We start from the raw sequence: 22,818 nt of genomic DNA on the forward strand, positions 1-22,818 counted from the left end.
CACCCCCCACACACACACCCGGACCGGGAGACTGGCAGGGCCGTGGGCAGAGTGGAAATGGGGCGTTTCGGACACCAGGGGGCGCTGCCGGCCCTGCCCAGCCTAACGTGGTCTCACCTGTTCATTGCACTGGGTTGGGGGGGGAGGGTTGCGAGGGGGAGAGCAAGGTGGGATGGAGGGTGCCATGATTCCAGGGCTACCTCTCTCGGGCGCCACCCTCCTGTGTGTTAGGGGCGGGAAGCCTGGCCCTTGCCCCTCATACAGCCGGCCAGAGGGGCTGCCCAGGACCCTGTGGGTTCCTTGCGGGGCTCTGGCGCCACCTAGTGGCCCCAGCTCAGCCTTGCCTGTCACCCCACAGTGCAGGAGATTCAGGGGTCATTGCACCCCCCCCCCCCACACACACACACACACCACCACCACCACCACCACTGGCCAGCTCAGCCGCGGGCCTCTTGGGTCCCTCCCCGCTGGGGGCCGTGGGTGCAGGCGCTGCAGGACCAGCTCTGCCCGCCGGGCAGTGTCACTGTGTCCAGCTGGGTATGACTCAGAACCACCCACGGTTCTCCTCCCCCCGCCCCCAATTTTTGGCCCCCTACCCCGAGCTGCCATGAGATGCTGGTGGTCTGAGTTTGTGAGAGCACCAAGGGACTGTGAGAGAGAGACTGGGACATTTGGCCCCGAATGCAGGGTACAGGGGCAGAGACCCCTTGCTCCGGGGTCCTCTGTGTGCCCCTTATGCCAGCCACTCCCTCCCGGAGGCGGGCACCAGCAGTGGCACATTCTCATGAGGCCCCTGGGATGGAACACCAGGGGGAGACCCCTGCCACCTTCATCTGTACCCCTGGGATGCAGGAAGAGGGCGGGCCTGTGTCTTCCCGCCTGGAGGGGCTCCCACGGCTGACCTCGGGGAGCTGCAAAGTGACTCTGTTGCAGAACAAGCCTGAATCACTCTGAGATGCCAGTATGGTAGAGACTTGGTGACGGGAGAGAGGGGAGGTAGTAACTTAGAGGCTTAGTAGAGACTAAGTGATGGAGGAGGGGCCAGGAGCCAGGGCGGGTAGAGGAGAAACATCCTTCCCGGGCTTGCGGAGAAACGGACCGGAAGCGGCTGCCAGGGAATGGTGCAGATGCCATGAATACACGGCCCCTTCCAGTTGCTCAGAAGCGCCCTGGGGGAGAGGGGACTGGAGTGATAGCACAGTGGAGAGGGCGTTGCCTTGCACACAGCCAACCCGGGTTCGATTCCCAGCATCCCATAGGGTTCCCCGAGCACCACCAGAAGCAATTCCTGAATGCATGAGCCAGGAGTAACCTGTGCATCGCCGGGCGTGACCCAAAAAGCAAAAAAAAAGAAAAGAAAAGAAAAAACAAGCGCCCTGGGCAGTGGGGGGCTCTCAGCCCTGCGTCTGTGGGACCCAAAGTCTGGTGCAGTGATGCCCAGTAACGCCTGTGCTGGCCCTCCCCTCCTTCTCCTCTTCCTCCCTCCCCCCTCCCCCCCTGCCTCCCACAGCGTGGAGACGGTGAATGACGGGCAGTTCCACAGCGTGGAGCTGGTGATGCTCAATCAGACTCTGAACCTAGTGGTGGACAAAGGCGCCCCCAAGAGCCTGGGCAAGCTCCAGAAGCAGCCGGCCGTGGGCAGCAACAGCCCCCTCTACCTGGGAGGTAAGGAGAGCCTTGCGCCCCCCCCCCCCGCACCCCATCTGCTCCCTGCAGGAGGGGGGCGGCCGGGCTGATGCTCACCGCTCCCCCCACACACACACACACACGCCCGCCCTCTGCCCACAGGCATCCCCATGTCCACGGGCCTCTCGGCCCTGCGCCAGGGCGCCGACCGGCCGCTGGGCGGCTTCCACGGCTGCATTGGCGAGGTGCGCATCAACGACGAGCTGCAGGGCTTCAAGGCGCTGCCGCCGCCGTCGCTGGGGGTGTCGCCGGGCTGCAAGTCGTGCTCCGTGTGCCGCCACGGGCTGTGCCGCGCGCTCGAGAAGGACAGCGTGGCGTGTGAGTGCCACCCGGGCTGGACCGGCCCGCTCTGCGACCAGGAGGCCCGCGACCCGTGCCGTGACCACGGGTCAGTGCCCCCGTCCGTCCATCCGTTTGTCCGTCCGTCCGCCCGTTGCGCACACGTGTCCCGCGCGCCTTGCGTCCGCGCACACGCGTCCAGGCGCACACGCGTCCCCGACGCTCCTTTCTCCGCGCACACGTGTCCCGCGAGCCTTGCGTCCGCGCACACGCGTCTCGCATGCCCCTTTCTCCGCGCACACGCGTCCAAGCGCACACGCGTCCCGGCGCACACGCGTCCAGGCGCACACACGTCCAAGTGCACACGTGTCGCGCACCTCCGTCTCCGCCTTGGCTGGGCTTGAGACTCTCAAGTTCCTTCCCGCGTCTTTTCTCCTCTGGCATCGGCTTCTGTGCCTCCTTCTGCCTCTCCTCTCTCCTCCAGATGTTCTGCTTCCTCCAGATGTTCTGGTCCCACCCATTTCTCTTCACCTCTCCCTTCTGCGGCTCTCTCGTCCTACCCTCCCCCCTTCTTTCCTAACTTGCATCCATCTGGACGCCTGCCTCCTCTCCGACGTCTCAGTGCAAGTTTTCCCACGTCTAGTTCTGCTCTCTCCACTCCCTTCCCCATCCACCCTCCGCTCTAGTTGTGCCCATGTTCTCCTTCTCTCTCTCTCTCTCTCTCTCTCTCTCTCTCTCTCTCTCTCTCTCTCTCTCTCTCTCCCCCCTCCTCTCCTGTCTTTTGTTTTTTGGGTCACACCCGGTGATGCTCAGGGGTTACTCCTGGCAGTGCTTAGGGGACCTTATGAGATGCTGAGAATTGAACCCGGGTCAGCCGTGTGCAAGGCAAATGCCCTACCCACCGTGCTATCGCTCCAGCTCCAAATCCAAACTTATTTCTTGTTTGTTTTTGTTTTGTTTTGTTTGACGGGTCAGGCTGGTCGGAGTGACCGGCCAGCCTGTTTGCCGACCCAGCCAACCTGGGTTCAATTCCTCTGCCCCTCTCGGAGAGCCTGGCAAGCCACCGAGAGTATCTCACCGGCCCGGCAAAGCCTGGCAAGCTCCCCGTGACGTATTCAATATGCCAAACACAGTAACAACAAAGTCTCACAATGGAGACGTTACTGGGCCCGCTCGAGCAAATCGACGAACAACGGGAGGACAGTGCTACAGTGCTATTTTCACACCTGGCGATGCACATGGGGTTCCTCCTGGCTCTGCACTCAGGAATTACTCCTGGCAGTGCTCGGGGGGACCCTATGGGATGCTGGGAATCGAACCTGGGTCGGCTGCATGCAAGGCAGACGGCCTACCCACTGTGCTATCATTCCCCCCCCCCCCCTTCTTGGACCAGTCTCTGTCCGGAGTCACCGTGACCGCTTCCAGCTCTCTCTCTCCCTCTCTCCCCTGTCCTTCTCCTCCGTGACCACACTCCTCTGCGTCTGCCACTTCCTTTCCTCACCCTTCCCCTTCCCTAACCCCTCTCTGTCCTCTGCCTCTCTCCCTCTGTCCTCCCCTCCCATGTAGCGGGCACTCAGCATCCTCAAGAACGGGACCCCCCACCCCCACTCCTGCCTCCTCAGCTCTCCCGCTCGCCCCATGAGGAGAAATGCCCGTCCAGGGCTGACGCTCCCCTCCTGACTGACCCCCCCCCCCACACACAGCTGCGTCCACGGGAAATGCGTGGCCACCGGCGCCTCCTACACCTGCCACTGTGCCGAGGGCTACAGCGGCGTCCTGTGCGACCACAGGAACGACTCAGCCGGCCCCTGCGCCGCCTCCAAGTGCCAGCACGGGCAGTGCCACGTCTCGGAGCAAGGGGAGCCGCAGTGCGTGTGCCAGCCCGGCTTCCGGGGGCAGTTCTGCGAGCAAGGTGAGGGCGCACCTCCCCCCACCCTCCATCCCTCCCTCCCCGGGGGCTTGGACACACCATTCCTGGGGGTCCCACTGGGCCCACCTGGAGACGCGGCGGCAGAGAGGGGCGGTTTTCGTGGCCGGGATGCTGAGTCCCGCCGGGTGCCCAGCCCCCGAGCGGTGAGTGTGAGGGCTTTCACTCAAGCCCCTTGGGGGTCACTGTCGGCCACCGCTGTCGCCCATGGGACTAGTCGGTCCGACCCTCCTCCTGCTCTCTTCGGCATCTTTGGCAGGGGAAAGGCCACGGCGGGGCGGATCCCCAGGGAATTCGTCTTCCCGACTTGGTTCACTGCGCCCATGCCAACACTCGCCCTCGTGGCATGTATCTTTATGACCGATATTCCCTGGTGGGTGCGTATGTACTAACACACAAACACACACGAGTCTGTGCGGGTTCAAGGAAGAGGGTGCAGGGCTGGAGCGATAGTCCAGCGGGGAGGGCGTTTGTTTGCCTTGCACGTGGCTGACCCGGGTTCGATCCCTGGCATCCCATAGAGTCCTCCCGAGCACCGCCAGAAGTGATTCCTGAGTGCAGAGCCAGGAGTCAGCTCTGAGCATTACTGGGTGGGACCCAAGAAGAAAAAAAGAAAAGAAAGGGGTTACACTGGCGTGGGCCGCCCCTACACCTCGGCTGAGGGGCACATCTGCTCGGAATGGATGGAATTGTCGGGTGACCTGACAGTTATTGGCGGGGGGGCTGCAAAAAGCCCCACCCTCGCCAACAGCTGCTTCCACTCAAGACCCTCCCTAAGGACTGGAGTGTTAGCACAGCGGGGAGTGCGTTTGCCTTGCACACACCTGACCCATGTTCGATTCCCAGCGTCCCATATGGTCCCCCGAGCACTGCCAGGAGTGATTCCTGAGTGCAGAGCCAGGAGGAACCCCTGTGCATCACCAGGGCGGCTGCTTGGCTCCCAGCACTCAGGCCCCCTCTGACCAACCCCCAAGGCGGCCTTTCCCCTCTGCGTGGGCCCTGCGGACGCCTGGCATGGGCTGTGTCCGCCTTAGCACACTCACAGGAGAGCCCCGGGATGGGGTGGAGGTACTCAGCCTGGCGTGCAGCCGAGCCCCCTGAGCACAGAGCTGGGGAGCCCCAACCCACAGAGAAGTGGGGCGGGGGGGAGGAACCTCTGCTGGCCCTCTGCAGGGAAGGGGCAGCGTGAGTTTGGGGTCTCTGCCCTGCCCCCACCCCACCCCCACGGCTGGGGAGGCCCCAGTTCCCTGCACATCTCAGGGACTCAAACTCGTCTTCCCGTGGGTGCGAGTGTGGCAGGCTCGCCGGGGTGGGGGCTCCTCTCTCCACGCTGCCAGACCCCCAACCTCAGCGCTCTGCACACGACTTACTCCCTCCCGCCCCCCCCCAGCAGGGACCAAACTGTTTCCGTGTAAGGTCGGGGAGCCCCTCAGGTGGTTTCTCTCCCATCAGGAAGCCAGAGAGCAGCGGGAGCCCCTCTGCCCACGTGTCCTGGGGGGGACACCCTTCTTCCCGCAGCAGAGACCCCCCCGGGCTTCCAGACCCCTCCAGAGAGAGACAGGAGTGCCCCCAGCCCCCCCCGCCAGCCCCCTCTCTCACCCTCCCTCCCGCACAGCCCCGCGAAGTGCACAGGCCGCAGCAGCACCCGCAGCGGTGGGGGACAGTGAGCCCACCTGCTCGCCCACCCCCAGCCCAGCCTGAGGCTGCTGAGGGAGGGACCCTGACATGCTCCTCCTCCTCCCCCAACTCCTCCCCTCCCCCCTCCCCCTCCTCTTCCTCCTTCCCCTTTTCCCGCCCCCTGCTCCCCCTCCTCCCCTCCTCCCTCCTCCTGCTTCTCCATCTCCTCCTTTTCCCCTTCCTACCTCCTCATCCCCCTCCTCACCCTTCTCCCTCTTCCTGCTCCCCCTCCTCCCCACCCTCCTCCTCTCCCTCCTTCCCTCCTCTCCCTCCCCCTCCCCCTCCCCCTTCCCCTCCCCCTTCTCCTGCTCCCCTTCCTCCCATGCTCCTCCCCATGCCCCTCCCTCCTCCTCTCCCTCCCTCTCCTCCCCCTCCCTCCTCCTGCTTCTCCTCCACCTCCTCTTCCCCTTCCTACCTCCTTCTCCCTCCTCCCCTCATTCCTCCTTCTCCTCCCCCTCCTCCCTATTCCTCCCCCTCCTCCTCCCCTCCCTCCTCATCCCACTCCCCCTCCTCCCCGCCCCCTCCCCTCCTCTTCCCCTCCCTCTCCCTCCCCCTCCTCTCCATCTCCCTTCCTCCCCCTCCACTCCCTCTTCCTCTTCCTCCCCCTCCTCCTCCCCCTCCTCCAACTCCCCCTTCCCCTTCCCCTTCTCCTGCTCCCCTTCCTCCCACGCTCCTCCCCATGCCCCTCCCTCCTCCTCTCCCTCCCTCTCCTCCCCCTCCCTCCTCCTGCTTCTCCTCCACCTCCTCTTCCCCTTCCTACCTCCTTCTCCCTCCTCCCCTCCTCCCTCCTCTCCTCCCTCCTCCTCCCTCCTTCCCTATCCACCCTCCTCCTCCCCTCCCTCCTCATCCCACTCCCCCTCCTCCCCGCCCCCTCCCCTCCTCTTCCCCTCCCTCTCCCTCCCCCTCCTCTCCATCTCCCTTCCTCCCCCTCCACTCCCTCTTCCTCTTCCTCCCCCTCCTCCTCCCCCTCCTCCAACTCCCCCTTCCCCTTCCCCTTCTCCTGCTCCCCTTCCTCCCACGCTCCTCCCCATGCCCCTCCCTCCTCCTCTCCCTCCCTCTCCTCCCCCCTCCCTCCTCCTGCTTCTCCTCCACCTCCTCTTCCCCTTCCTACCTCCTTCTCCCTCCTCCCCTCCTCCCTCCTTCTCCCCCTCCTCCCTATTCCTCCCCCTCCTCCTCCCCTCCCTCCTCATCCCACTCCCCCTCCTCCCCGCCCCCCTCCCCTCCTCTTCCCCTCCCTCTCCCTCCCCCTCCTCTCCATCTCCCTTCCTCCCCCTCCACTCCCTCTTCCTCTTCCTCCCCCTCCTCCTCCCCCTCCTCCAACTCCCCCTTCCCCTTCCCCTTCTCCTGCTCCCCTTCCTCCCACACTCCTCCCCATGCCCCTCCCTCCTCTTCTCCCTCCCTCTCCGCCCCCTCCCTCCTCCTGCTTCTCCTCCACCTCCTTCTCTTCCCCTTCCTACCTCCTTCTCCCTCCTCCCCTCCTCCCTCCTCCTCCTCCCCCTCCTTCCCATTCCTCCCCCTCCTCCTCCCCTCCCTCCTCATCCCACTCCCCCTCCTCCCCGCCCCCTCCCCTCCTCTTCCCCTCCCTCTCCCTCCCCCTCCTCTCCATCTCCCTTCCTCCCCCTCCACTCCCTCTTCCTCTTCCTCCCCCTCCTCCTCCCCCTCCTCCAACTCCCCCTTCCCCTTCTCCTGCTCCCCTTCCTCCCACGCTCCTCCCCATGCCCCTCCCTCCTCCTCTCCCTCCCTCTCCTCCCCCTCCCTCCTCCTGCTTCTCCTCCACCTCCTTCTCTTCCCCTTCCTACCTCCTTCTCCCTCCTCCCCTCCTCCCTCCTCCTCCTCCCCCTCCTTCCCATTCCTCCCCTCCCTCCTCATCCCACTCCCCCTCCTCCCCGCCCCCTCCCCTCCTCTTCCCCTCCCTCTCCCTCCCCCTCCTCTCCATCTCCCTTCCTCCCCCTCCACTCCCTCCTCCTCCTCCTCCTCCTCCTCCTCCTCCTCCTCCCCCCCTCCTCCCCCCCCCGCTCCCCCTCCCCCTCCGCAGAGAGCCCCTGCCGCGGGGAGCTGGTCCGGGACGTGATCCGGCGCCAGAAGGGCTACGCGGCGTGCGCGACGGCGTCCAAGGTGCCCACGGTGCAGTGCCTGGGCGGCTGCGGGGCGCAGTGCTGCCGGCCCACGCGCAGCAAGCGGCGGAAGTACGTGTTCCAGTGCACGGACGGCTCGTCGCTCGTGGAGGAGGTGGAGCGGCACCTGGACTGCGGCTGCGGACCCTGCGCCTAGGGGACCGGCGAGCCTCGGACAAGAGAGACCCCACAAAGGACAAAGAGAACTTATTTTTATTATGGAGAAAAAGTGACTATTTTCATCTTTTACGATATAAATATATCACACCGCCCGTCTGTGTACCAGATAGTGCGTTTATTCCTACCGAGATTTGGGGGTTTTGTTTTTTTTGGGGGGGTGTTGTGTATTTGTGGCATTTCTGTACCGATGGCTGTTGCAAAAGTTTTAAGGAAACAAAAGACTAAATAAACTATGTTCTCAAACCAGAGGCGGAGAATGAGGCCTTGTACGGGAGGAGGAGGGGGCGGGGGGGGAGCGTGGGCCCCCAAAAAAGCACCAGTGGGGGCTGGAGCGATAGCACAGCGGGGAGGGCGTTTGCCTTGCACGTGGCCAACCCAGGTTCGATTCCCAGCATCCCACAGGGTCCCCCGCCAGGAGTAACTCCTGATTGCAGAGCCAGGAGTAACACCTGTGCATTGCCGGGTGCGACCCAAAAAGGAAAAAGAAAAACAGTTTCCTTGGCGGCCCCAACGCTCCCCCTGCTGCCGGCAGCCCTCCTGAGTCTGGGTATGAGGAGGAGGGGGACTCCCCCTGTCTCCCACTGGCCCGAGGGGCGCCTGGGAACCCCCTGTGCCCCCTCTAAGCTGTCCTGGCATCTCCGTGGGCACTGCTTGCCCACCCCGCCAGCCCCTTTAGCCGCCTCGTGTCATCACGGGAGGGAGGGGCAAAGGCCTCACACCTGGACCACGTTTCCACCTGCAAACGAGCTCACGCCCGCCCGAGACTCTTAACAGGCTTTATCGCTCCCAGAAGCCTCGGCAGAGCGGCCAGGGCCGCGGCCCGGGGCGGGAGTGCAAGCGCGTTGCCTTGCACACAGCCGGCGAACCTGGATTCCATCCCCGACATCCCCTAAGGACCCCCCACCCCACCCAGAGCCGGGCCAGGAGTCAGCCCAGCCTGAGCACCTCCGATGTCAGTGCTCCCAAAACCCAAAGGGGAAGAGACGCCTGGCCAGAGAAGAGACGAGCGTTGGGCGTTTCCCCTAGGACGACCATGGAGCACGATTCCACTCCCCAGGGTCGGGCTAAAGGTGAGTCTTTGCGCTTCCAGGTCTCTAAGCCGCCTGCGGAGGGTGAGGGGTGCAGCCGGGAGGCAGGTGAGCCCCAGGGGAGGCAGGTAACAGCCTGTGTCTGCACTGGAGGCCGCAGGGGGAGGTGGGGTAGGGCTGAGGGTGCCCCTGGCTACCGGTACCCTCTGGCGGCGGCCTCAGAAGCTCCCCAGCCCTGGGGTGTCGGGGATGCAGCTCATTGTCCCAGAGGCTAGAAAGAAATGGATTCAGGGGGCCTGGAGCGATAGCACAGCGCACAGCGGGTAGGGCGTTTGCCTTGCACACGGCCAACCCGGGTTCCGTTTCCAGCATCCCATAGGGTCCCCCGAGCACTGCTGGGAGTCATTCCTGAGTGCAGAGCCAGGAGTAACCCCTGTGCATTGCTGGGTGTGACCCAAAAAGCTAAAAAAAAGGAAAAAGGAAATGAACTCAGCTTCCCACCTGCTTCCCAGCAGTGAAGGAGCCGGGACAATGGGTTATCGCACCTGCCTGCATGTGGCCGACCTTGGTTCCCTTCCTGGCACCGCTGTGGTACCCTGAACACAGCCGGGAGTGTCCCAAACACCAAAAACATCCATCTTGCCCATCTGGCGGCTGGAGGCCTGAGCTCCATCCTGGCACCGCACGGTCCCCTGAGCGCCACCAGGGGGCGCCTCAGAACAACAAAACCCGGTCCAAGCACCACAGGGGATGCTCCCAGGATGACCCCCAGTTCCGCAAGCCCTGAGCATTGAATTGTCTGGTTTTGCAGGGGGGGTGGGGGGTGCGGGTCTGAGCATGAAGCGGCCAGAGTGGGAGCTGAGCTGCAGCCCGGTCGCCTTGGTTACCGGGGAGGGGAAGGGAGGGGAGGGGGTGACAGGCAGTGAGCTACTGGGAAGAAGTGGGTTTTGCAGGGCCCGAGATTGCAAAAGGATAATGACCGCCGGGGAGAAGGGCTGGCCAGGGGGAGTGGGAGCGACACCTTTGGCAGAAATAGGCACCTGCAGTCAATCAGAGAGAAAGCGTGTGGAGGGCTTCAGGAAGGAGGCATGGGGGTGACCGTCGGGACCTTCTCATGGAAACGTTTTAGGTGCTCGAAAGAGAATATAGTGAGTATGGGGGTAACGGCTTGCCTTGCACACGGTTCTAGTGTCCCATATGGTTCCCAAAGCCCAGGAGGGATCCAGTAGGACCAGGAGTAAGCCCTAAGCTCCGCTGGGCTGTGACCCCAAAACCCAAAGAAGAAAAATTTTTTGAAATAAAATGATATTTTACTCTTTTTTTTTAACTTTTATTTTGCTCTTTGGATCACACTGGGCATTGCACAGGGTTCCTCCCGGCTCTGCACTCAGGAATGACTCCTGGCGGTGCTCAGGGGACCCTATGGGATGCTGGGAATCGAACCTGGGTCAGCTGTGTGCAAGGCAAAATGCCCCACCCGCTGTGCTATTGCTCCAGCCCCCCATAAAACGATATTTTAAAACACCAGCAAATTCACTTCAACCTGAGGGCCTGGGGTCTGTTTTGTAAAACACGTTTTATTGGCATTCAGCGTGTCTGTCGGATTTCAGGTCACCTCTGGCAGGGCTGGGAAGGGGTGATTCCTTTCCACAGAGACCCAGAGGGCCTGCCAAGTCAGTGCAATTTATTTATTATTTGGATCCCTTTTTTAAATTTTTCCTAAAGAAGTTTGCTCATCCTTGTTTGAGAACAGTGTATTCCAAAGATGTCACTGGTGGCAGTGGTGTGTGTGTGTGTGTGTGTGTGTGTGGTTTATTTATGGTGGTGGTGGGGGGGGGGGGGGGAGTAGGGGGCAGTTCCTGCAAGGATCAGGGAATTACGGAGTTCCAGAGACCAAATCCAGGATGCCTGCATGCAAACCGTATGCCAGGGCCTTTCAACCAGCTTCCCGACCTCTCTTGAACCAGTGTCTGGGTTTTGCCCCTGAGGAAAGTGGAAGAAAGGGGCTGGAGTGATAGCAGAGCAAGGAGGGCATTTGTCTTGCATGCGCCAACTCGGGTTCGATCTCCAGCATCCCTTAGGGTCCCCTGAGCACTACCAGGAGTAATTCCCGAGTGCAGAGCCAGGAGTTACCCCTAAGCATCGCCAGGTGTGACCCAGAAAGCAAAAAAAAAAAAAAAGGTGGAGGAAGGTTTTAGGAAGCCAAGGAGGCCAGAGCCATGCATAGCACAGCAGGGAGGGTGCTTGCCTTGCATGTGACCTGACCGGGTTCGATCCCCAGCACCCCCTAGGGTTCCCTGAGCCCACCAGGAGTGCTCCCTGAGCAGAGCAAGGAGCAAGCCCTGAGCATTGCAGGGTGTGGTCCAAAAACAAAGGAGAAAAAGAAAACAACCTTGGGTTAGGTTTTGGGGGCGGTTGCAGTTTGGGGGTCACACGCGCTTTTCTTGGACCTGATCGTGCTGGAGAGGGGATGGGGGGATTCTGCAGGCAGATAAGGGGGCCACAGTGACGTGTCTTTGGAGAACCTAACCCAGCTCCAAAGACAGGAAGACGTGTGCGGAGCCTGGAAACCCCAAGAAGGGTGGCTCAGGCCCAGAGCAGGGCTGGGCCCTTCCAGGGAAAAGCCTGGCCACAGAGCCAAGGTCACACGAAGACAGTCGGGAGGGTGCTTGCCTGGCGTCTTGTGGGTGACCCAGGTCTGATCCCTACTACCCTGAATGAGCCCTGAGCACAGAGCCGGGAGTAAGTCCTGAGCCTCTCCAGGTGCGGCCAAAAAAAAGAAAAAAGAAAACTATATGAAGCATTTCAAAGACCAGCAACAGCTTTAAGCTCCGCGGCCCCCAGGCAACCACCCTAGCAACAGACTTCGGAAGGCAGCGGAACTGTGTTAAACTAGGACTCGACAGAAGGAAAGGTGGATGTTCGCCAATGTCTCTGCCTGAGATGTGTGTTTCCTTTCCCTGTATGACACATGCACACACACACACATGCATACACGCAGATGTGGACTTCCTTACTCGGACATTTTTCCCCATTTTGGGGAAATGACCCACATCTCCACTTGGGATATGGACTTGCTTTTTCCACTCTGGAGAAGCCCGTGTTTCTCTGGACTGTGCATATCTCTCTCTCTCTCTCTCTCTCTCTCTCTCTCTCTCTCTCTCTGTGTCTTTCTGTCTTTCTTTCCCTCTCTCACCTCCAAGCTCCTTTCTCCTGTATTATCACCTCCAAGACCTTTACCCCTATATTATCACCTCTGCTGTCCCTTAACAAACACTTTCTGTTGCTGGGCCAGAGGGTAAGTTTGAGACCACAAGTCTTGGAGTTGGTTGGGAGACCACTAAAGTGGCCAGGGCACTAGGACAGCGGGTAGGGTGTTTGCCTTGCATGTGGCCAACCCGGGTTCGATTCCCAGCATCCCACAGGGTCCCCCGAGCACCGCCAGGAATCATTCCTGAGTGCAGAGCCAGGAGGAACCCCTGCGCATCGCTGGGTGTGACCCCAAAAGCGAAGAGAAAAACCAAAAAAAAAAAAAAGACAAAACAAAACCACAGTGAGGCAGGTATCTCTTTTTCTTTTCGTTTCTTTTGTTCACTTTTTGGGTCACACCCAGCGATGCTCAGGAGTTAACTCCCGGCTCTGCACTCAGGAATCACTTCTGGTGATGCTCAGGGACCCTTTGGGATGCCGGGGATGGGTCGAACCCGGGTCGGCCCTGTGCAAGGCAGACGCCCTCCTCGCTGGACCTGAGGCAGGTTTTTTCTTCTCTCACTGACAGGAAGAAACTGAGGCTCAAAGCGGTGCCCCATCTCGCCTCAGTCACCCCCCCAGGTGCCAAGCCTGGGAAATGAGCTTCATGCAGATTCGCTCTTGGCTGCTCTCAGAGTTCCCTGGGCCCCTCTTGCGGGGGTGGGTCACCCACGCCCCCCCCCCCGGCCGTGAGTGGCACTCCGGAAGCGGGCAGGAACTGGGCATCGTCGGGGCTGGCCGCTGAGCGGGCGTCTGCAGCCAACTCCACGGCGGTGGAAGATGCGGTTTAATTTAAGCGCCGGGTGCCATGGTGACTCTATAAATACCCCCGAGAGGCTGCTCCCTGCCAGCCCGCAGCCCCCGCGTGTGCGCTGGTGCTCCCACCCCCATTTCTCACCGGGTGGGAGGGGAGGAAGGCCCAGCCAAGGAGGAACTTCCTCCCAGGGTGCACCCCGATTCTGGAAACAGGCCTGGCCGCCAACCACCCCCTCCTGCTGGGCACCATTCATCCCCTCATGGCACTGCTGGCGGGGGGAGGAGGGAGGGTTCTCTCGCCCCAGGGGACACATGGGAACCTCAGGGCCTGAGTCCAAAAGGCCAGCTCAAGGCTGGACACGGAGGGCCGGGGTGATGCACAGCAGGGAGGGTGTTTGCCTTGCATGCAGCCGACCTGGGTTCGATCCCCGGCATCCCATAGGGTCCCCCGAGCACCGCCAGCAGTAATTCCTGCGTGCAGAGCCAGGAGTCAGTCCTGAGCACAGAGCTGGGAGGGAGCCCTGAGCACAGAGCCAGGAGTCAGGCCTGAGCACAGAGCCAGGTGTCAGCCCTGAGCACAGAGCCAGGAGTCAACCCCTGATCATAGAGCTAAGAGCCAGCCCCGAGCACCGAGCTGGGAGTGAATACTGAGCACAGAGCCAGGATTGACCCCTGAGCACAGAGCCGAGAGTCAGCCCTGAGCACAGAGCCGGGAGTCAGGCCTGAGCACAGAGCTGGGAGTCAGGCCTGAGCACAGAGCCGGGAGTCAGCCCTGAGCACCTAGCCAGGAGTCAGCCCCTGATCATAGAGCTAAGAGCCAGCCCTGAGCACAGAGACAGGAGTCAGCCCTGAGTACAGAGCCAGAGTGAGTCCTGAGCACACAGCCAGGAGTCAGCCCTGAGCCGCAGCCCCAAACCCCAATCCAACCAAGCAACAGAAAAACAGGACAGCCGGTCCTGGGGAGTTGGGGAGCCCCCTCTGCACCCCCGGCCCTGGCCGGGCCCAGCTGCTGCCCACACATTCCTCTGTTCCGTCACCTGTGCCGTGACGTCCCGCCACCGGCCATCACGTGCCCAGCCGGTTTCACCTTTAATCCCGGCACTGGCCTGTCCTCAGCCGCCAGGAATGCCCATGCTGACTCACAGCACCGAGCCCCAGGCACCTGCCTCCTGACCTCGCCCTGCCCGCCCCGAGATTCTCCTCGGAGAGGGGCCCAGAGGCCCGCGGTCTCCCCACTGCCCAGCTCGGGTCTCAAGGTTCAAAGGAGCAAGTCATGGGGTGTGTTCAGTGGCCGGGTCAGGGCGTCTGGGCAGAAGGGAAAGTGGGAGTCGAGGGGCCGGAGAGATAGCCCAGTGGGAAGGGCGTTTCCCTTGCACGTGGATGACCTGGGTGCAATCCCCGGCATCCCATAGGATACCCCGAGCACCGCCGGGAGTGATTCCTGAGTGCAGAGCCAGGAGTCAGCCCTGTGCAACGCCGGGTGTTCGAGGTTTCACCAGTCTGCGAAACCAGGCAGAATGGAAACGAAAAGGAGGTGGGGGTCCGGAGATGGGGATTCATGTGGCCACACACTGTTCCTCAGGATGGGCCCAGGCTCGTGCAGGGAGCAGACACTTGGCCTACTGCAGGGCAGCTGGGGGTTTCTGCCAGGAGTTGGGGGCACCCAGTCCCTCAGTTGAGTTTCCTTTAGTCCCTCATGGGCTTCAGTGATGTACAGGCCTAAGATGAGACTTGTGCTCAGCCCGTCAGTCCAGGTGATCTGGCTGGAACACGGGGTGGCTTACACACACACACACACACACACACACACACACCCTATGCCTCAGCAATGCATAGGCCTAAGATGAGACTTGTGGCTTTGACACACACACACACACACACACACACACACACACACACATACACACCCTACCCCTCCGCAATGCATAGGCCTAAGATGAGACTTGTGGCTTTGACACACACACACATACACACACACCCTACCCCTTTGCGATGCATAGGCCTAAAATGAGACTTGTGGCTTTCACACACACACACACACACACACACACACACACACACCCTATGCCTCAGCAATGCATAGGCCTAAGATGAGACTTGTGCTTTGACACACACACACACACACACACACCCTATGCCTCAGCAATGCATAGGCCTAAGATGAGACTTGTGCTTTGACACACACACACACACACACACACCCTACCCCTCCGCAATGCATAGGCCTAAGATGAGACTTGTGCTTTGACACACACACACACACACACACACACACACACACACCCTATGCCTCAGCAATGCATAGGCCTAAGATGAGACTTGTGGCTTTGACACACACACACACACACACACACACACACATACACACACACACCCTACCCCTCCGCAATGCATAGGCCTAAGATGAGACTTGTGGCTTTCACACACACACACACACACCCTACCCCTCCGCGATGCATAGGCCTAAAATGAGACTTGTGGCTTTCACACACACACACACACACACACACACACACACCCTACCCCCTCCGCGATGCATAGGCCTAAGACGAGACTTGTGCTCAGCCCGTCACTCCAGGTAATGTGGCTAGAACAGGGGCTCACACACACACACACACACACACACACACCCCTCTTCCCCCTCCCCCTCCCTGCTTTCAGAGTTTTCACTGCCCCCTGCAAAATTTTGCAGAGTGAATTTTCTTTCTTTTTTTTTTTTCCCTGCCTCATGCACTCAGGAATCACTCCTGGCTATGCTTCGGGGGGACCCTATGGGATGCCGGAATCGAACCCGGGTTGGCCACGGTAGTGCAAGGCAAACGCCCTCCCCGCTGGGCTATCCTTCCATCCCCTGCAGAGGGAATTTTCAAAGGGGGCCGCAACCATCCGCGGCTGTCCGGCTGTCCGCTGCCCGACCTTCTGTCTGTCCATCCTGGGATTCCACATCCAGGGGGCGTGGCTGGGACGAGGGCGTAAAGCATCAGGGGAAAAAAGGGGTGCAAGCTCTTGGCTGCGTAGACCCCAACAGCAGCGCCTGCATCTCCTCACCCACTAGGCTGCCCCCCCAGACCCCCCACCTGCCCCACTGAGGCCAAGCACAGCACAGTCTCCGGTCTTAGCTGTGCTTTCTCCCTCCGGGGTGATAAGGAGACAAAGAAACAAACCCAGGGCCCAGCATTGGGACAGAGCCTAGAGTGTTTGTCTGGCCCCTGGCTGACCCGCGTTCCATCCCTTGCACCCCACAGGGCCCCTCCAGGCCCCCCTGCCAGAAATGATCCCTGAGCCCAGAGCCAGGAGGAAGCCCTGAGGGTCACCAGGTGAGTCCCCCCTCCCCCATCCCTGCAACAGACAAGTTAAAAATAAAAGCAAAACCACAAAGCTTACTGCCCCACTGCACACGGGTGTGTGTGTGTGTGTGTGTGTGTGTGTGTGTGTGTGTGTGTAAAGGGGGAATCTATAGGAGAGCGTCCAGCTCGGGACCACCAGCCTCGCTGGGGTAGTGAGGTGCAGAGAGGGGACTCTGAGGGTCGCCGGAAAGGAAGCGGCAGATGTCCCCTCCCGGTGCAGGGCCTTGCTTGGATCCACGTGCCTGGACTTTGCTCTGTGGTATCTCTGGAATGAAGGAAAGAGAAGCGGCGCCCGGCCAGCCCAGTTTACTGTCCAACAGTCCAAGGCAGTGGACTCAGAATTTCAATGCACTTTTTTTGGGGGGGGTGTTTAATGTGATTAAGTGAATTAATTATTAATCTTGCATTGGGGGTGACTGGGTAGGAGGAACCGGCGCACACCTGGCCGTCCTCAGAACTTGCTCCTGGCTCTGTGCTGGGGGGGTTGTCGCTGTTGATGGTGCCAACAGTGGAACCTTACATGGGGTGTGGAATTGAGAGGGTTGGGCCTTGTGCACGGTAAATGACCTTCCACACGACTACGTGAATCATCCAGAGTCCTAACTACACATTTTTTTCTATTTTTGGGGTCACACCTGGCGATGCACAGGGCTTCCTCCTGGCTCTGCACTCAGGAGTTACTCCTGGCGGTGCTCAGGGGACCATATAGGATGCTGGGAATCGAACCCGGGTCGGCCGTGTGCAAGGCAAATGCCCTCCCCGCTGTGCTATCTCTCCAGCCCAACTACACATTTCAAACTTCTCATGAAACCATGTCTGAGTGTTTTATCCCTCCATTAATTTTGGGGGTTGTTTTATTTTTTTTCCCAAAATGGAATCTGAGGTGGCCATCTGCTTTTCCCCTTGTTTGGTTAGAATTTTGTTTTGTTTTGTTTTGTTTGGGGGCCACTGGCAAAACTCAGACATCCCTCCTGGTTCTGTACTGAGGATGGGATGCCGGGAACCCAAACCGGGTCACTTATGAACAAAGCAAGCTCCCTACCCACTATACTATCGTTTTGGCCTTTTTCCTTACCACCCTCTGCGCCATCAGCCCCAATGCAGAATCTGTCTCCAAGAATCACTGCAGAAATAGCCTGAGAAATTGCGAGCGTGAAAGTACAGTGGGTAGAAGGCACTTGCCTTGCATGCAGCTGACCTGGGTTTGATCCCTGGCACGCCCATGGTCTTCTGAGCACTGCCAGGAGTGACTGCTGTGTGCAGAGCCAGGAGTTTAAGCCCTGAGCATCGCGGGGAGTGGCCCAAAAATGAGAGAGAGGGAGAGAGAGAGAGGAGAAGAGGAGAAAGAGGACAGAGAGAGAGAGGAGAGAGGAGATAGAGGAGAGGGGAGAGAAGAGGAGAGAAAAAGAGGAGAGAGCGTTACCAACAACCTTATTACTCTTAAAGTTATTAAAAAACAGAAAAACAACAATCCACCTTAACACTCATCAAACCTTCCTCCCCACCCCAACCCCCTCCAAAAAAAAAAAGACCAAAAATTAAAAACCCCAAAACCCCCCACGCTGCCCTGACATCTCTGGATATTCCCATCCCCAGCCAGGGAGGGGCTGCACCGTCCTAATTTTAGGGGCCTTGAGGAATGCCAGCTCCATGTGCAAACTTGGGGGTGGGTGAAGCCACGTGCGGAGAAGAATTGTCGGAGACAGATGGCACGGCGCGGCGCGGGGAGGGGGGGGGGGGGAAGGGCCCCGAGATGCTGCAAAAACTTCTGTCTCTGGCCCGATTTGCAAGGGACGCCCGGCGCGGATAACCGCTCCCGGCGGGCGGGCTGGGCTGGGCTGGGCTCGGCGCGGGATCTGGGATCTACCGGTCTCGATCTATTTATTCCTTCTCTCGGGGGAGGGGGACGCGCGCGGGAGCGGTCGGGGCGCGCGCGTGGGAGCGGTCGGGGCGCGCCCGGAGCGCGGGGAGCGCGCGCGCGCGCGCGGGGCCCGCAGGACCCGCCCCGGCAAGCCGGGGCCGCGGCGCGGACTCCGCCTCCCGTTTCCGGGGCAGCGCGGTTACCTGCCGGCGCCGCCGCCGCACCTGGCGCAGCCGCGAGCACCAGCCGGAGCCGGAGGCGGCGGAGGAGGAGGAGAGACCCCGGCGGAGGGGCGGGGTGGGGGGCGCCGCGCTCGGCTACGCTGTCCCGGGGGGACCCCCCGCGCCGCGCCGCAGCGCACATGGTCGCGTGAGCCGCCCCGGCGGGGGGTGGGGGGCCGCGGGGCCGCCTGGACAGCGGCGCTCCCCGGGCCGGCGGCGACCACCCCGCGGCATGCACCGGCCGGGGCCGAGCGGGCGCAGCGGCTGAGCCCGGGGGGGTCCCCGCGGCGGCGGGCGTGCATGGGGGAGCGCGCGGCGCGCTCGGGAAGATGCCCCGGCCCGAGCTGCCCCTGCCCGAGGGCTGGGAGGAGGCGCGCGACTTCGACGGCAAAGCCTACTACATCGACCACACGAGCCGCACCACCAGCTGGGTCGACCCGCGGGACAGGTAGGACGCCCCCCTGCCCGCGCGCGCGCGCACCCCCCCTTCGATCCGCACCAAGCAAGCGCGCGCACACGCCCGCGTTCCGGCCGGCAGGAGGGGATGGGGGGGGGTTCCCGCACTCACTCCCGCGCCCCTCCCCCGTCCCCTCCGGGGGGCGCTACAGACCCCCCCCCACCTCCCCTGCAGAGGACCAAGACCCCCCCCCTATCCTCCCCGCCCAACACCTGCCACCACCACGCCGCCGCACCTGTCCGGAGTTTTGACCTTAAAAGCCCTCGCGTGTGCGCGCGCGCCCCCTCTTTGGGCAAAGGAGGTCGTGCCGGGTGGGGCGCTAGGAAGGGGGTGAGCGCTTGGGTCGGGGCGCACGGGCTGGTGGGGGCGGATGGAGAAGCGTCTGGGTGTGCATGGGAGTGGGGGGAGACCCGAGCCCCCCCCCAGGGCTTTGACAGGTGTCCCAGTAGGGATGCGAGGGGGGCACCGCTTTGGGGGCGACGGCGGGGGACGGAGAGGAGGGAGCACCACTGGGAGACTCCGGGTTCTCCAGGAATCTCACGGGCGCCGGGAAGCTGCGAGCCACGCGCCAGGGAGGCGAGAGGCCCCCCCTCCCCAGGAGACCTGGGGCCCTGCGCCTCGTGGGCATCAGGAGATGGGGCGCTGCGCACCCCCAATCCCCCACCTCGCGCGCGCTGACCTTGGCGGCCAGCGTCTGGTCCTGCTGCAGGGGCTGCAGCTCGCTGCTTCATTTTAGTAAATTTTTTTTTTTTTTTTTTTTGGCCAGGCCAGGTGGAGCCTGGTGGCCGGTGAAACTCTTTTGAGTTTTTTTTTTGTTGTTTTGTTTTGAGAGTTTCTCGGGTTTTTTTTTTTTTTGATTGCTAAGCAGGCCAGGCCCCCCTCTCTGGGGCGCCTTTGTTGTCCTTTGTCACCCCAGGAGGGGATCGGTTTCTCTGGAATGTGGCTGTGACCTTGGGCCTAAGGTGCCTGTGAAACAGATGCAGGTGAAGTTCTGGCCCCTTCCTGCTTGGGGGAGTTGAGGGTGGAGGTCCCACAAGCCTGGGAAGGTGTGTGTGTGTTGGGGGGGGGTGTTTGGGTGGATGTGTTGGGGGTGGGGGGGGAGGAGGTGAGAGTTTGAACACAGGAAATGAGTCCAGAAGGCCAGCTATTTGGGGGAGCACTTCATTCAGTGTTGAGGGTGGGGTTGCAGTTCTGTGTTTGGTCCATGGATGTCTCATTCTAGTGGTCTGATCGTTATTTTTATATTGATTTTGGGAGGTGGGGGATCGCCGTATCTAGCGGTACTCGGGGCTTACTCCCCGTCCAACACCTTAGTCCCTATCCTCTCTCTCCAGCCCTCTTCCCTGAAACAGAGAGAGAGAGAGAGAGATTGTACTAGCAGCAAAAAACGTCTCTTGGACAATGTCTTGAACGCATAAGCATCATTTTCCAGGCTTGGGTGGGGGCATCACACCAAGGGAGGTGGGGTGTGTGTGTGTGTGTGTGTGTGTGTGTGTGTGTGTAGGGGGGAACTCCCAGCCTGGTGCTAGTGGTCACTCTTGGTAGTGCTCAGGAGACCATAAGGTTGCAGGGGGCTGGCGTCAAAGTCCAGTCTGCTGCCTTCAGAGCCTGTGCTGAGACCCCCCTCCTCACCCTGAGCTGTCCCTCCCACCCAGGAGTGGAGCTCAGGAGTGGAAAGTGACCCAGTGAGCCAGAGAGAGAGGTCACGGCTCAGGAGGACCTTGGGCTGAGGCTATCCCTGTCTTGCCCCTCACTGCCCTCTGCCAGCTGTTGGTGACCCGCTCCTGGTCTACTCAGGTGCATGTTGCTCCTTGAGTCTCCCGTTCCCGCCTTCTGACCCCAGGGTCACCGGCAGTATGGGTGAGCGACCCTCATATCTGTCGCCGTACCCCCCTCCCCTCGTGAGCCTAGGATGCGGGGCGGTTCCCCCCAGTGTGGCTGCGGTAGGTCTGGGAGAAAGAGACAGTCCTGTACAGCTTCTCATGCTGCTGTCCGTTTTGGTTTGCTGTGGTTTTGGGATTGCTCCAGGCTCAGTGCTCGGGAGTCACCACGGACAGTGCTCCGGGCAACGTGTGGGTTTGGGGATAGAGCCCGGGCCTCCTGCGTGCAGAGCTTCTTGAGTCGGCCTGGTTGGCTTCCTCTTCTCTGCCTCCAGTCAGAGGTGTTTTGTTTTATTGTGTGTGTGTGTGTGTGTGTGTGTGTGTGTATGTTTCAGTTTAGGAAATGTTACGCACATTTGGGCCAATCTTAATTTTTTTCTTTTTGATTGTGGCATTAAACATCGCCCTTAGGGGGTGCCTCATCGAGGCTCTGGGTTTTGGTTCTCTGACATCAAGGGGAAAATGTTTTTTTTTTTTTAAGTGACACCTTTGGGGGCTGGAGCGATAGCGCAGTGGGTAGGGCGTTTGCCTTGCATGCAACTGACCCGGGTTCAGTTCCCAGCATCCCATAGGGTCCTCCAAGCACCGCCAGGAGTGATTCCTGAGTGCAGAGCCAGGAGTCAGTCCTGAGCATCGCCGGGTGTGACCCTGTCACTGTCACTGTCCTCCCGTTGTTCATCGATTTGCTTGAGTGGGCCCAGTAATGTCTCCATTGTGACACGTTACTGTGTTTGGCATATCGAATACGTCACAGGGAGCTTGCCAGGCCTTGCCGTGCGGGCGAGATACTCTCAGTAGCTTGCCGGGCTCTCCAAGAGGGGCGGAGGAATCGAACTCGGGTCAACCTGGTCGGCCGCGTGCAAGGCAGACGCCCTACTCGCTGTGCTGTCGCTCCAGCCCCCCAAAGAGAAAAAAAGGAAAAGAAAAAAAGACACCTTTGGGCTGTGTGCCTGGCACGCTGCTTACCCGGGTTCGATCCCCGGCATCCCGTTGGGTCCCCTGAGCACCGCTAGGAGTGATGCCTGAGTACAGAGCCAGGAAGAAGCCCTAAGCAACGCGGGGTGTGGCCCCTCCAAAAAACAAAAAAGATGCATTCACTTTAAAAATAAAACACAAAAACCACCGCCTCCGCACCAGGAGTGAATTGTGCGTTTGTGTCGTTTGCAGAATGATTTTTGACCAGCAGTTTCCCGTTGCCGGTCCTCCTGAGTCGCCTGTGGTAACTGGGAGCTTGTTCTTCCCTTTTACCCCAGTCTGCCCACTCCTCGCCCCAACCCCAGGGCCCCCTCCCGTCTGGCAGGCACCAGGCTGCGCGTTTGGATTCCTTTGACTTTGCCCAAAAACGGTCATTCTTTACCCGTGGGAGAGGGCAAGTTTCCATGGAAAACTCCCTGGGCCCGGCCGTCATTCCCCAAATGTCAGCGTTCGGTCTCCCCACCTTCCCGATTCCACGCCCAGCCTGCCTGGATCGTTAGAGGGAGCTGTAGCGGGTGAATCTGAAAACCTGGGACCCACTCGTCACCCATCCGTCCTGTATATAAAGGGAGCGTTAAAAAAAATACAGTGTGGGTGTGTACAGGGGGAATGCATGTAGTGTGTGTATGTCTTTTTCCGTGTGTGTATGGGGGGGGGGAATGCATATAGTGTGTGTGTTTGCTGTGTGTATGGGGGAAATGCATATAGTTTGTGTGTGTGTGTGTGTGTGTATGGGGGATGCATACAGTTTATGGTTGTATTTGGGAGGATGCATACAGTGTGTGTGTGTGTGTGTGTGTGTGTAGGAACACATACAGTGTGTGTTGAGTATGGCGGATGCATAGTGTGTGTGTGTGTGTATGGGGTGATGCATACAGTTTGTGGTTGTGTTTGGGAGGATGCATACTCTGTGTGTGTGTGTGTGTATTTGGTGGTGGGGGGGGTGCTATTCCCCAAGGCCGTTTTGTTTTCCATTGATTCCTGGTCTACCCAAAGTTCTTTAGGCTCCTTGAGACCAGTGGTGCTTGAGAGCCCGGTTCTGAGGGCACCCTGGGGGTCTTAGCAGAGGATAGAGCTGAAATGGGGGGGGGCAGTGCGCTCCTGACGCCCAGGAATCCCCCTCCTCGTGCACGATGCCCCCCCTTAGGGATTGCTCCCTGGGCGCGGGATGGAGAGAGGAG

General features: G+C 60.6%; 2 protein-coding genes across 2 annotated transcripts in view; both read left to right on the plus strand.

The window, feature by feature from the left end:
* Positions 1–7,860, plus strand: part of SLIT3 (slit guidance ligand 3) — a 514,410-nt gene extending 506,550 nt beyond the window's left edge. Inside the window, exons 33-36 of the mRNA XM_056107963.1 lie at positions 1,511–1,665; positions 1,789–2,074; positions 3,669–3,877; positions 7,605–7,860. Of these exons, the coding sequence (XP_055963938.1) occupies positions 1,511–1,665; positions 1,789–2,074; positions 3,669–3,877; positions 7,605–7,840 (886 nt within the window). The 3' untranslated portion in view covers positions 7,841–7,860. The remainder of the gene's footprint in view (positions 1–1,510; positions 1,666–1,788; positions 2,075–3,668; positions 3,878–7,604) is intronic.
* Positions 7,861–18,593: 10,733 nt separating this feature from the next.
* WWC1 (WW and C2 domain containing 1) overlaps positions 18,594–22,818 on the plus strand; it is a 106,989-nt gene continuing 102,764 nt past the window's right edge. The window contains exon 1 of the mRNA XM_056107964.1: positions 18,594–18,773. Within this exon, the coding sequence (XP_055963939.1) occupies positions 18,655–18,773 (119 nt within the window). The 5' untranslated portion in view covers positions 18,594–18,654. The remainder of the gene's footprint in view (positions 18,774–22,818) is intronic.

Source organism: Sorex fumeus, unplaced genomic scaffold (assembly GCF_029834395.1).
Source record: "Sorex fumeus unplaced genomic scaffold, SorFum_2.1 ptg000187l, whole genome shotgun sequence".
Lineage (NCBI taxonomy): Eukaryota > Metazoa > Chordata > Mammalia > Eulipotyphla > Soricidae > Sorex > Sorex fumeus.